The following is a 13,793-nucleotide window of genomic DNA, read 5'->3' on the forward strand; positions in this document are numbered from 1 at the left end:
GTTCTCCTTTTTTAATTTTTTTTAAATTTATTTATTTATCTATCCATTGTGTGTTTTTTAGCCTTGTTTTTATAAGAGTTCGTGCTTGGACTTGTGTGCCTATACATACGTGCAGAAGACGAGACACACTCTCTCTCTCTCTCTCTCTCTCTCGCTCTCTCTCTTTGTAGCAAAAGGCCAAAGATAACCGAGCAGCTCAGAGGATAAACAAGGCACAGAAGGTGAGTTAAAAGTAGATTTCTTTTTTTATTAAGTTTAGAAAATGACTTCATTAGGTTTACGGTGTGTGTGTGTGTGTGGTTAATATTCCTTTGGTGCTCTTTTTACCTTTTCACAGCAGGCAGAGAGTCAAGTGTGCAGGCCAGTAAAAACAGAGCAACCACGTGCAAAGGGAGAACGGCCAAGTTTACACCTCCAGATCCCGCCACCTTCAGGCTCAACATCAATCTCTTCTCAACCCAGCTCTGCAGACAGCCCATTTCCCTTGCCTCCCGATTCAGGATCATCTTCTGTCTTTTTCTCAGATGGACCTGTCAAAACTCCATTATCAGCTGAAATCCGGACAGATCCTTTGGCTAAGCTTCCACCTCAGTCACCCCATTCTCACTCACACCCAACCACACCTTTCTCTAATGCCGGGGCCAGCCCCGTACAGGCCCCTTCCTCAGGTTATTCTGCTTCCGGCCCGCAGGGCCCTCCTCAGGGACGGCCAGCCAGTCTTGGCCCTTTTGACATGCAACCAGGAACTCCTGGAACCCCCAGACGGGCTCAGCAGGTTGACCCCTACTTCAGATCACAGCTGCAGCAGCAACAGGGTCTTCTTCCACAATCCCAGCAAGGCTCTCAGGAGTCCCTAGGGCCTCCAGAAAGTCCTCATTCAAGAGGTCCTGGGCTCGGGGAGTCGACCATTTTTTCACCATCCCACAATACCCACTATGGAGATCCCTTCAGAACCCAGCAAGGAATGGGAAGGCCAGAATATGGTTCATCACCGTCACCATCTGCATTGGCTTCATCTCCTGCAAGCACAGGGCAGTACAGGACTGATATGAGTGCACCCTCTCCACGTTCCTCTGCAGCTGGCAGACATGAGCTGTCCACCGGCTCCCCTGCTGGAATGCTAGAGTCTGGAGATGGTTTGTTCAAGGCACCTTTAACGCCACGAATGCACCAAGGGGAGAGTGGGGCACTTCATCCTGGAGCTTCACCTAGCCATGTTGCTGAAGGCTTCAGGCAGTCTCCCTCTCACTCTGATCCCCATATTCATCCTCCACTAACTACCAGACCGCAGTCAGGTGATAATTGTTCTCTTGGACCCCAGAGACACGCTGTAGCTCAACAGGAGCAATGTCCTAGAGTACCCTCCAGCCCACAGTCCCAGGGCAGCTGCCAGTCTCCCCACACTCCTGGTGGCATGTCCAATGATGGTTACTCTGTCCAGTCTCCTGCTACTCCTCGTTTCCAATCTCCAGACCCTTGTTCTCGGCCACCTTCAAGGCCACAATCTAGAGACCCTTTTGCAGCAGTCCATAAGCCACCTCGCACTTCCTCTATTGGCCCAGAGGGAACTGGAAGTTACAAAACATCCCCTCATCCTAACCAGCCACCTCCAGCCCATTCTACTAATACATCTATAGGGGATTCCCTCTCTGGAAAGCCATCAGCTCCCCCTACTTTCAGCCGCAGCCCGAGCACGGGAGGCTTTCAAATAACTCAACAGCAGACTCAGATGGTGCAGCAACCACAGCCACAAATTCAGCCGGCTTTGTCAGCAGACAGCCTTACCTCGCGAGTGCCACCTTCCTCTGGATCTCAAGAAATACCAGCTGTCCACACTTCAGACATGTCAAGTCAGCCATCTTTGCCAGTAACTCAAGAAATTCCTGATATTTCAGCAGTACAGGACCCTTCAGTAGTAGGACTCAGCCCTGCTGATCTGGAAAAGCACAGACCGGTATCAGAATATTTGCCTTTGAGCAGGCATTGAGTGCACTTCTGCATGCTTTTGTTTTTTCTTTGCTAATCAAAGTTTCTTGTGTTTTATAGCGCCAAAGACTGAGGGAATTTGTGATCAGACAACAAATGCACAGACAAGAGAAGGAGGCAGCTGCTGCTGCTGGCAGTGCATCCCCTGGATGGTCTGGGGGAGGGATGGGAGCCTTTCAGCAGGATAAAACTCACAGAGCACCACCACCTTATCCACAGGTAGGGATCCTGTGATTGAATAATTATGAAAAAAGTTATTTTTGATTTATTTTTCATTTATTAATAACTAAAGAGTCAAGGGACAATGGTACAATTGTTACTTCCTTTAGGAACGTATTGCTGCTGCCGCTTCAAGTGCTCAGGCTTCTGTGTCGGGGAAGATGCCCACAGATGATAAGCTCATTCGCCCACCACATACAGGAAACCCTGCCGTTGTTGATCCAGTTAGGTAAGCATTTAAATAATGAGGTACTTCGATTGAATAAATCAAATTGGTCTAAACTGAACCAAATACAGGCATAAATCTTTTGGCCCTGAAGATACAATTGGCGTCTTAAATTAGTCCAACTCCCTTTCGTTGTTTTTGGAAAAAAAAAAAAAAAATCTTTTTGTCTTTCTTCAGGCTACCAGGATCTTCCAGACCGCAGGGTATGTTTACCCGTCCACCATTCCCTCCTCAGTGGCAGGGCCAGGCTCCAAGGAGGTTCCCTCAGCCTGGCGTGGAAGCTGTGGGCATAAGGCACAATCTTAACCCTGCTGTCAATATCCAAGGTATGGAAGGCATGGGTAATACTCATGCCATGATGCCAGGGCACGGAGGTGAATCCATGCAGCCAATGAGTCAAGGTCCACCACCACAGTTCATTGAGTTGAGACATAATTCACAAAGGCCACCCCTGCGACACCAATTTATACCCCGTGGACCCCAGCCCAGGCCACGTCTCTTTGTCCCAGAGCAAGAGATGTCAACACCTTATGTTCAGCAACTTCCTATAGCTCAAGTTGGTGGGATTCAGACAGAGGGGTTACAACAGGGTGGACTGTCAGTTTTACTGCCTCAGCAGTCCCACATGCAACCTCAAAATGCTACTTCGGCCCAAAACACTCCCAGTACTGAGCAGCATCGACTTTCACAACCAGGTATAGTCGCAGAGCCCCAGCCTGCAGCTGTAGAAAATGCAGAGGAACTGCCAGAACCTGATCTTGATGGGCTAGGCGATGCTCCAGGAGATGGAGGAGTAGAAGATGAGGATGATTTGGCTCTTGACCTGGACCCTGACAAAGGAGATGATGACTTGGGCAACCTGGACAACCTCGAAACCAATGATCCACATCTTGATGACTTACTCAACAGTGATGAGTTTGACCTGCTGGCTTACACTGATCCTGAACTGAACCAAGGAGACCCTAAAGATGTCTTCTCAGACCAGCTGCGGCTGGTAGAAGCTGAAAGTGAGGGTCCTTCAGCGTCGTCTGGTTCTGCACATGTTAAAGTGGAAGACAAAGCCAAGGTGGAGCCAGAGCAGAAGGCTCTGACAAAAGTCCCTTCTACTGCACTAGAGTCTGCTGCTCAACTAACACGCTCTTCACAAACCGCTGATGCCTCTAAAGTTAAAGTAGAGAACAGAGGTTTGACGCCTCAGCTGCAAACGGGGCAGACTGTGGTGAAAGCTGAAATGGGAGAAGCGGTATCCATGACTCTTGGTGTGACAGCACCAACAACAAAGACTCCACAAAGTGAGAGCCAGTCTGCCTCACTCAGTTCTGTTCGATTAGGGGGACTTCCATATCCCTTGCCAGGCCAAGGTGATCCATTGCCTTTTCCTCCAGCTCCTCCACATGGAGATATGGGTGATGATCCCTTAGGACTACCTGATGTAGGGGAGCAGCACTCTCCTGCTGTAGATCTGGCAAAGGTAGAGAGCTCATTAGATGGTGAACTGCCTCTTCTAATACAAGATCTCCTGGAGCATGAAAAGAAAGAACAACAGAAACAACAACAGCTCAGTTCTCTTCAGCAAGGAGGCATACCACAACAGTTTTCAGGCATTCCAAATCCACATCCGAATCAACATTCATCTGGGCAAATAATGTTACCACACCACCATCGTCCACCACCCCAAGGTATGATGAATCAGCCAGGGATGGTACCGCGTGCTTCACACATGTTGCAGCAGCAAAGGCTTATGGGACCTGGTATGGTACCGCCAACTCACATGATGGCCCAGCAGCAAACCATGATGAGGACAGGGCAGCCAGGGATGCAGCCAGGGGGGCAGCCAGGGATGCAGCCAGGGATGCAGCCAGGGATGCAGCCTGGGATGCAGCCAGGGATGCAGCCAGGGATGCAGCCTGGAATGCAGCCTGGGATGCAGCCTGGGATGCACCCAGGGGTCCAGCCAGGGGTCCAGCCAGGGGTCCAGCCAGGGATCCAGCCAGGACTTGGCCATCAATCACAACAGCAGCCAGCAGTAAAACAGTCAACTCTGACCAACAGCTTCTTCCCAGATAAAGGTAAGCTTCATGTCTTGTCACAGTCACAACTTCTTCTTTTTTCTTTTGTTTTTCCATACATCCACTAATTTCGCCTATTATTGCAGATTTGGACAAATTTGCTACAGATAACATTATGGATCCCATTGCCAAGGCGAAGATGGTTGCCCTTCAGGGTATTAAGAGAGTGTTGGCACAGGATCCAATGGTTGTTCCCACTGGCATTAACAGGTATTTCTAATAATGTGTTTTGCTTTTTATTTTGTTTTGTTTTGTTTTTAATAAATGACATGAATATGTTTTTGGCATTGTTAAACTGCTGCTAGAAAGCAGAGCATGTGTTGATTGTGATTATCTTCAGATCTAGTTTTTGTTGTTGGTTCAAGCTCTTGTAAGCTGATCAACATAAAAGTAGCATCTCTAACACCACTGTTCACAAGGTTAACTGTTCAGCAACCACTTATTTGCAGTAGCTATGTGTCAGAGACATGCCTGCAATGGTGACTTCAGTGTTAAAGACTGCTATTAGACGATCAACTGTACCATTAGCACAGCTGTTTGCTGAGGCCCATGTTAAATATTTTTAAAAGTGGATGTCACTCAACACTGTTTTGCTTTCTCTTCAGGCAACAAGTTTCTCTGCTTGCTCAGAGGCTGGCTTCTGCCCCAGCCACAGATCCAAATCAACTTGCATCTGGACCTGCAAAGGTATGTTGGTTTATTTTTAAAAAGTGATCGATGATTTAATTTGTAAAACTGATGATAGCTGAGTCATTTAAATGCCACGTTTTTCTGTTTAGGAGGGAGAGACAAGTGATCCACCCCAGTCAAGACCTAACCCTCCTCAGTTTGTGCAAGGAATAATCAGTATGTTTGACCAATACTGCATTTTGAGCTGAATTGAGTCTTCTTCTTTTTTCTTTAAAGAATTTTTTTTTTTTTTTATTGCAGTCTCCATACATTTGTGGATAGCTAAGGGTGGTTTGTGATTTCTTTTCTATAGATGATGCTGAACAGCACCAATACGAAGAATGGCTTCTTCATACCCAGCAGTTACTCCAAATGCAACTGAAATTTTTGGAAGAACAGATAGGAGTTCATCGCAAATCACGCAAAGCACTGTGTGCGAAGCAACGCACTGCTAAGAAAGCTGGCAGGGAGTTTGCTGAGGCAGATGCAGAGAAACTTAAGTTGGTCACAGAAGAGCAGAGTAAAATTCAGAAGCAGCTTGACCAGGTGTGTAGATGTTCAATGTTCTGAAAACAATTTTTGCATTGCACAGAAAAGGCTTCTGGCACATTTGATATACAAATATACATGATATACAGATGTCCTCATAAATATTCTGTTTTAGGTGCGCAAGCAACAGAAGGAGCACACAAATCTAATTGCAGAGTACAGAAGCAAGCAGCAGCAGCATCAACAACAGCAGCAGCATCAACAGCAGCAGCAGCAGCAGCAAGGCTCTGGTATTATAACCCAAGGTCATTCTGCACAGGGGGGGCCCTCTCACATGTTTCCCAAAATGCCTGGTCAGATGATGATGGGCCAGCAGGGGGCACCAGTAATGGGGCAACATCCTGGCATGATACCCCAAGGTGGGATGCCTGTCAGAATGCCCCAAGGTCAGCCCTTTATTGGAGGAGCCCAGCCACAGCTTTCTGGGGCTCTTGGAGCCAGTGGTGCCAGGGTCCCAGGTCCTCCTGGGCCTTCAGGAGGATTTTTCCCTCAGGGGCCTGGGGTGCAAGGTGCAGACCCTAGGCTTCTTCAAGAAAGACAGCTTCAGCATAGGATGCAGATGGCAAAGTTCCAACAACAGCAGCTGATGGGCCAACAACCAGTGTCACTCCCAAATCAACAGTCTAGTTTAATCAATCAATCGCAGGCTGGTATGATGGGGAACCAACTTATGGCGCAACAACAGGTGAACACTCAGCAGGGTATGCTAGCTAATCAGGCTAATCAGCAGAAAATGGTCCAGGTTGCACAAGGAATGGTTGGAGGCCAGACTGTGGCTCCATCACAGAATCTTGTGGGCGGCCAGCCTATTAACCATTCTCAAGGCATGGTATCAACTCAGGCAGGAATAATTGGTAACCAACAAGTTGCATTGTCACAGCAGCAGAGGCCTCAGCTGATGATGGGACAGCAGGGTATGGTTGGCGCTCAAGGTCACCCTGGCCTGAGGGGGCCCCATGCCCAGTTGACTCCTCAACAACAGAACATTCTGGCCCAACGCATGCTTGCATCTCAGCAAAATATTACAAAGAATTTAGCCCACCTTCAGCAGCAGCAAATGACACAACAAAGACAACCAGCACAGTTGATCAACCAGTCTGGCCAAGAGCAAGGTCTTTCCCAACCCTCTACCCCACAAATGGGTTCCTCTCCTTCAGCAGGAAGTAACACACCCCAGCCCCAGGGATCTACAGAGAGCCAAAACTCAGGACCCAAAGAAGGTGGTATCCTCAGCCCTGATTCAAGAACCCCACCACAGCAGAGTGGACCCTCTACTCCCAACCAGATCCAACTAGGCTCTGCAAATGATCATCAAACTGACCTGGGACGACAGCAGCTACAGCAGCAGCACCAGAATCAGGTTTATGTAGGCCAGCAGCAACAATCAAATCCCCAGTCTGTACATGAGAAACAGTCGGGTTTGGTCAGAAACCAGCAAACTGGTATGCAGCAACTGCAGCAACAACTTCCAGTCACTGTCCAGAGGCAAGGTTCCCTCACCACTGACAAGCCCAGTTTGATGACTATTAAAGAGGAAGGAAAAACATCTGACTTCTTACATCATCAGCAGCAAACTCTTCAAAATGCCACACAGCAGCCACAGGACCCCACCATGCCGCAACAGATCACAGGACACAACCATCCAGGGCAGCAACAACCTGCTATGATGGGTCTTAGTTCACAGCAGCAGGCCATCATGGCCCAACAGCAGAAACAGCAGGTTTTAATGGGTATGATGAGAGCTCAGCAGCAAGGAATGATGGGACAGAGACCTGGTGTTCCTCCTGGACAGATCCGCGCCCCTATCAACATCCAGGCCATTATTGCTCAGAATCCTCAGCTCCGCAATCTCCCCCCCAACCAACAAATACAGCACATCCAAGCCATGATTGCACAAAGACAACAAGGACAAATGCTGCGGATGCCAATAGGTCAGGGCCAACAACATCAGTTGAGGCCTCAGCTCTCACAGATGGGACAGCAAATGATGGGGATGGAAGGCCATCAGATGTCACATGGAGCCATGGGGAATCCAGGAGCAGTGGGAAATCAACACCAGCCAGGTATGCCAGGCCAACAACCTGGTGTTGCTCCTCAGATACAGCAAGGAATGATGGTCTCTGGGCAGCAGCTCCAAGTGGGAGAGATGATGCAGCAACATATGAGAGGACAGGTGCCACATTCCCCAATGGACCAGGGTCCAATGGTGAGGCCAGCATCTCCACGTCAGCCATTAGCCAACTCCCCTGGGGATTCTCAACGGCACACTTTTAATCAAGCTATGGGGATTCGTCCACCCACTCCCAACCAGAACCAACAGCAAGCACTAATGGCAGGCCGTGTGCAGGGATCTCCATCACATGCATATTCTCCAAGAACTCCCTTTGGCATGAGCCCAGTCCACCCAGTCTCACCCCATTCATCTCATGTCTCCTCACCTTCTATAGCTGACAGCAGGACTGGGAGGGGCAGTCCCTACAGCCAAGTCAAGGCTTCTCCACTCAGGTCACCCGGGGCTAAGAGTCCACTTGATTGTCCAGGACCTAAAGCAGACACTCAGTCACCAGGCAGTGGTCTGGCTGCTTCAGTGACTTCCAATGGGCCACAGAGAGGTACAAATGCTCAGCGTCAGTTGCAGCAGGGTACAGAAGACAAACAAGAGGAGCTATGCAAAATGACAATACAGAATATTAAACAGGAACCAAGGGAGGTCCAGTGTGACAGTGCGGCTGAAGCTCCTACTGGGACTATAAAGCATGAAGCAACCGGGGAGATGGTTAATGCTGGGAACAACACTACCTTTATTAATGCTGGAAGTGCTGCTGTGACTCAAAGCCCTAGATCTGAGACTGGACAGCAGTTGCTGCAGAAACTCCTAAGAACTAAGAATATTCAGCTTGGTGCTCAGAGGCCTTGTGAAGGCATCCACAGTGAGATCAATGGTCACATCAACAGCAAACTGGCAATGCTTGAGCAAAAGCTTCAAGGGACTCCACGAAACATGGAGGTATGTTTTCCTAAAGTGTATTCATTCTCTTTAGCCTGATCCCAAAAGGTTGATTCTGTTTATCTGGACGTAGCGTTTTCAATGGGAGAAATGTTTCGTCACTCAACCTTTTGGGATTTACTTACCTGGATGATTGAGCATGCATCAAGACTCTTTACCCTGATGTTATATTTGGGGAAAATCTCAGTTTTATTTTCTTGACCTTTTACAGGATCTGCAATCGATAACAAAAAGGCCTCCTGTGCAAAAGCCAAAGCGCACTAATAAGGCAGCTGGAGATCGAGGGCCTAATGCACGGAAGAAAAACAAGAAGGAAGAAGTTGGAAAAAGTGCTGAAGCCTTGATAAAACAACTCAAACAGGTACAATAATGTCAAAATACATTTCCCCCTAATGATATTTTGCCACTGATGATCTGAAGATTGATTCTTTTTCCTTTTCTTGGCTAATGGATTTTTACTCTGTAGGGCCTCTCTCTGCTGCCCTTGATGGAGCCGTCAATCACTGCCAGCGTGGATCTTTTTGCACCTTTCGGAAGCAGTCCAGCCAATGGAAAAGCCCAGCTAAAAGGCTCATTTGGAAATGCAGTGTTAGACAATATCCCAGACTACTACTCTCAGTTACTCACTAAGGTAAAACTAAGCTGCCAGTGCACCACCACTGGTGCACTGGCAGCACCAGTGGTGCTGCCAGGCATAATGGTAATTTCAGAGCAAAGTCTTCATGAACATATTGTTTGTGCATTCACAGAGCAACCTCAGCAACCCCCCAACACCCCCATCTTCCTTGCCACCTACTCCTCCACCATCAGTACAGCACAAACTGCTGAATGGAGTAACAGCTGGGGAGGAACTGGCTGAGAGACAGAAAAACAGAGAGCCTGCTGAAGAGCCGATGGGTAAATTTATTGTTAATTATTAATCCACAGTTATGCAGTAATTGCATTCTAAATGCAGTGTATTATAATGCTGCATTTTTTTTCCTTCTTCAGATTCTGTGACAGAGGAGGTAAAGAGTGTAGATATTCTAGCAGCTCTCCCCACACCACCACATAACCAGAATGAGGATATCAGGTACACAAGGACAACCGTGCATAGTTATCAGTCCATAGCATAGGTATTTTCATAAAGAGGCTATAAATGTGTGAAATATCTTTTAACAGGATGGAAAGTGACGATGAGGATGCTCCAGAAAGCATAATTCCAGCATCATCCCCTGAGAGTAATGTAGGAGATGAAACTCCACGTTTTCCTCATCTGCGGGAGCCTAAAGAGGAGGAGACAGACAGGGCAATATCCCCTATCATACCCCTCATACCTCGCACTGCCATCCCAGGTATTATACTCAGTATGTCACATCCTACAGTCTGCTGAGGTAGCAATGCTGCTGCTCTGTATGGGGAATTAAATTCTAAGTTAGTTTGTTTTATATGGTTGCATTTTTTTAAATATTAAATCTGTTTGCGTCTTGAAATGCAGACAAATATTGAATTTACACATTTGCTTACAGCATTCACAGAAAATAAACAATTCGAAGCTCCTGACGGCAAGGTAGATTCAACATCCAACCACTGGGATAAGAGCAAAAGCAACGAGGTGTCTGTAACGTTCACGTTGTCATCTGCTGCAGCCAAGGTACTAAGCCATCATAATCTTATATCGTCTTTAAAAGCTTTTATGTCTGAAACTATTGATGCAATCTAAACTTCTACTAATATTTTCCAGAAACTAAATCACGTGATGATGGCCATGGCTCAGCTTCTTAACATTAGAATGCCAGGTACTTATGAGGTCACTATCCCTCCCCAAAACCCTGAAATGTCTGGAGGAGATGGGCCTGGGAAAGGACCTGGCCAATCAGGTACACACTAAAATAAATAAATTGACGGTTTAGCTTTTTTAGAATTCTGCTGATGTCTTTTTTTTTTTTTTTCTTTCTTTTTTTTTTTGTGGAGTGAGTTTCTATTTAGCTAAAAGCAAAAGGGTGCGAGTCTGTCAAGACATTCAAAATTCTGCCTCAAAGTGACTTGTCATATTATTTGCTAATGTAAAATGTCTGTTCAATAGAATATTTAGTCTTTCATTAATCCCATCTCATGATTGTAGTTTGAGAATGTTAGTTGAGCAAATTTGGTGTTTAAATGTTTTTGGGGTTTTTTTGTTTTTAAAACATTGTGGCAGAGTGACTATACCATCTATCCATGTTATGTTTTACAGGGGTTCTGTGTACAAAGGATGATGCTTCACCTAGTCAGGATGAGTGGCTAAGGCAATTTGATGTGTCTCTACCTGGCTGTACACTGAAGAAACAAGTTGACATTCTGGCACTTATTAAACAGGTTGGTCCCTAAAGGTCTCCTATTGCCTCATTTAATCTTTTTTATTACATGTGTTGAAAGCGTTACATCTCCTGCGTGCATTTTGCTCTCAGGAATTTGCAGAGACTGAAGAAAAACCGGTTCAGCACTGCTACACAACCAATGTAAATGATTTGGATGTGCGCCACCTTCCTATTATACCAGTTGAGGAGTCTCCACCTCCATCACCGTCTCCTCCTCATCCTCCTCCATCTCTGCCAGTTACAACTAGTGAAGCTGAACCTTCCAAAAAATCAACTTCCTCATCACCGTCTCCCTCCAGTCCGGCCAATGTCCAAACAACAGCTGAGCCTGAACAGCATGTTGATCCTCCTCTTGATGCTGCTCAATCAACTGAAGTCACAGAGCCTGAAGTTGCTGCTCCAGAGTCATGCGCAGACGCAGCAGCTGCCTCTGCAGTTTCTGATCCTGCTGCTCCTCCTGAAGATCATCTGAGCGCTGTTGTCAAGGAGGAGGAGGAGGAGGACTTGGTCACTGATCCAGCTCAACCTCCTAAAGATTCTCCCACCCCCATGGAGTCTTCCCCTAAAGCTGTCAAGCAACGCAGGCCTCTCTCACCTGATGAGGAGGTGGTGCATCCAAAACTGAAGAAATGGAAGGGGATTCGCTGGAAGCGTCTTCAGATTGTTATCTCGATTCGGAAAGGTGGCTCTAAGAAAGAAAACAGCCGTGAGGTGTCTGAACTGATGGAACGGCTGCGCATTACTCTTCGACCAGAAAGGCTGCCTCGGGATAAACGCAAGTGCTGCTTCTGCCACGAGGAAGGCGATGGTGCCACAGATGGGCCCGCTCGTTTGCTTAATATTGATGTGGACCTATGGGTGCACTTAAATTGCGCTCTGTGGTCCACAGAGGTGTACGAGACACAGGGGGGCGCCCTAATCAACGTGGAGGTAGCCCTGCGTCGCGGATTGCGGACTCTTTGTGCGTACTGCCAGAAAACTGGTGCCACAAACAGCTGCAACAGACTGCGCTGCCCGAATGTCTACCACTTTGCCTGTGCCATCCGGGCACGCTGCATGTTCTTTAAGGATAAGACCATGTTGTGCACCCAGCATAAACTGAAGGGGCCCAGTGACGATGAACTCAGCACATTTGCGGTCCTACGCCGTGTCTACATCGAGCGTGACGAGGTGAAACAGATAGCCAGCATCTTGCAGCGAGGAGACCGTATCCACCTGTTCCGTGTCGGAAGTCTCATCTTTCACGCTATTGGCCAGTTGCTGCCCTCCCAGATGGCCAACTTCCACTCAGCTACTGCAATCTTCCCCGTTGGCTACGAGGCCACACGCATCTACTGGAGCACACGCGTACCCAACAAGCGATGCCGCTACCGCTGCCGCATCAGTGAAGATGATGGCCGCCCCCTGTTTGAAGTGCGTGTTCTGGAGCATGGGATGGAGGATTTACAGTACCGTGACCCTACTCCAGAAGGTAAAACAAAAGTGCTTTCTGATTTTTGTGCTTTATTCTCCCTTTGTTATGTTTCTTAACCTTAAAGAACAGAGTTGAATTTGCTGTTTTTGTCTTTAGGGATCTGGGACCGGGTTGTTCAGCAAGTGGCTAAACTTCGTGAGGAATCATCCATGTTGAAACTGTTCACTGAACACATCAAAGGGGAGGAGATGTATGGCCTTACAATTCACGCTGTCATGAGAATCACTGAGTCGGTAAGAATCCCCAGCACTTTCTGTCCCTTTTTATTTTGTCTTTATCTCCCATGTTCACTGATTTAATCTGTGGTTGGATAACTGTTTCAGACTGTAATAAAACAAAACAAAGCATTACAGACTTCACAAAATATCTGCTATATCTTGTATTAACTGAACTCAATGTGACCAGAAATGATAAGCTTTATAGCCATTATAAGTCCATTATGATGATCATTGACTGTCGACTTGTTGTGTTTTAGTTGCCCGGAGTGGAGAACTGCCAGAATTACCAATTTAGATACGGCCGGCACCCTCTGATGGAGCTCCCACTCATGATTAATCCCACTGGCTGTGCTCGCTCAGAGCCCAAGGTCCCCACACACTGCAAGAGGTAAAGCATTATTTTTAGCGAGAAGCTGCACACTCAACACGTTCTGACATATCTGTTAATCTGTACAGCCATGTGAATCACGTTGAAGAGGCTTGTTGACTAAATGTTAACATTTTTGCGAAGTTAACCAATATTGGCAAATTCCAGACAGAATATGTTGACTGGTGAGGTAATACACATTAAAAAATGAAACGCTTTTAACATCTATGTAATGCAAGTAACTTGCTTCAAAACAACTTCAAACCTGTAAAATTCAAAGCATTCAGACTTTCATTTTGCTTTCTTTTTAGGCCTCACACTCTTAACAGCACCAGTGTGTCAAAGGCCTACCAGAGTACCTTCACTGGAGAGCTCAACACACCATATAGCAAGCAGTTTGTCCACTCCAAATCCTCCCAGTATCGGCGCTTGAAGACTGAGTGGAAGAACAACGTGTACTTGGCACGTTCCCGCATTCAGGGCCTGGGGCTATATGCTGCAAAGGATTTGGAGAAGCATACGATGGTTATTGAGTACATTGGTACTGTCATACGCAACGAGGTGGCCAATCGCCGGGAGAAGATCTATGAAGCGCAGGTACTCAAACTTAAACAGTTGATGGAGAATGGGTGGTACAGAAACTTAGTTTGCTGTGCCGCTCAACTTTCTA

General features: G+C 47.1%; 1 protein-coding gene across 2 annotated transcripts in view; it reads left to right on the forward strand.

Moving 5' to 3' along the window:
• Window positions 1-13,793, forward strand: part of kmt2d (lysine (K)-specific methyltransferase 2D) — a 32,703-nt gene that overhangs the window by 15,325 nt on the left and 3,585 nt on the right. For both annotated transcript variants that reach the window (XM_063464226.1, XM_063464227.1), the window contains exons 31-52: window positions 171-221; window positions 338-1,954; window positions 2,047-2,205; window positions 2,316-2,434; window positions 2,609-4,500; window positions 4,587-4,710; window positions 5,106-5,187; window positions 5,280-5,346; window positions 5,483-5,715; window positions 5,834-8,725; window positions 8,937-9,086; window positions 9,192-9,356; window positions 9,475-9,622; window positions 9,716-9,797; window positions 9,887-10,059; window positions 10,234-10,358; window positions 10,449-10,584; window positions 10,941-11,062; window positions 11,155-12,535; window positions 12,635-12,771; window positions 13,014-13,144; window positions 13,435-13,720. In XM_063464226.1, the coding sequence (XP_063320296.1) occupies window positions 171-221; window positions 338-1,954; window positions 2,047-2,205; window positions 2,316-2,434; window positions 2,609-4,500; window positions 4,587-4,710; window positions 5,106-5,187; window positions 5,280-5,346; window positions 5,483-5,715; window positions 5,834-8,725; window positions 8,937-9,086; window positions 9,192-9,356; window positions 9,475-9,622; window positions 9,716-9,797; window positions 9,887-10,059; window positions 10,234-10,358; window positions 10,449-10,584; window positions 10,941-11,062; window positions 11,155-12,535; window positions 12,635-12,771; window positions 13,014-13,144; window positions 13,435-13,720 (10,272 nt within the window). The remainder of the gene's footprint in view (window positions 1-170; window positions 222-337; window positions 1,955-2,046; window positions 2,206-2,315; window positions 2,435-2,608; window positions 4,501-4,586; window positions 4,711-5,105; window positions 5,188-5,279; window positions 5,347-5,482; window positions 5,716-5,833; window positions 8,726-8,936; window positions 9,087-9,191; window positions 9,357-9,474; window positions 9,623-9,715; window positions 9,798-9,886; window positions 10,060-10,233; window positions 10,359-10,448; window positions 10,585-10,940; window positions 11,063-11,154; window positions 12,536-12,634; window positions 12,772-13,013; window positions 13,145-13,434; window positions 13,721-13,793) is intronic.

This window comes from Pelmatolapia mariae, linkage group LG20 (assembly GCF_036321145.2).
Source record: "Pelmatolapia mariae isolate MD_Pm_ZW linkage group LG20, Pm_UMD_F_2, whole genome shotgun sequence".
Taxonomy (NCBI): Eukaryota; Metazoa; Chordata; class Actinopteri; order Cichliformes; family Cichlidae; genus Pelmatolapia; species Pelmatolapia mariae.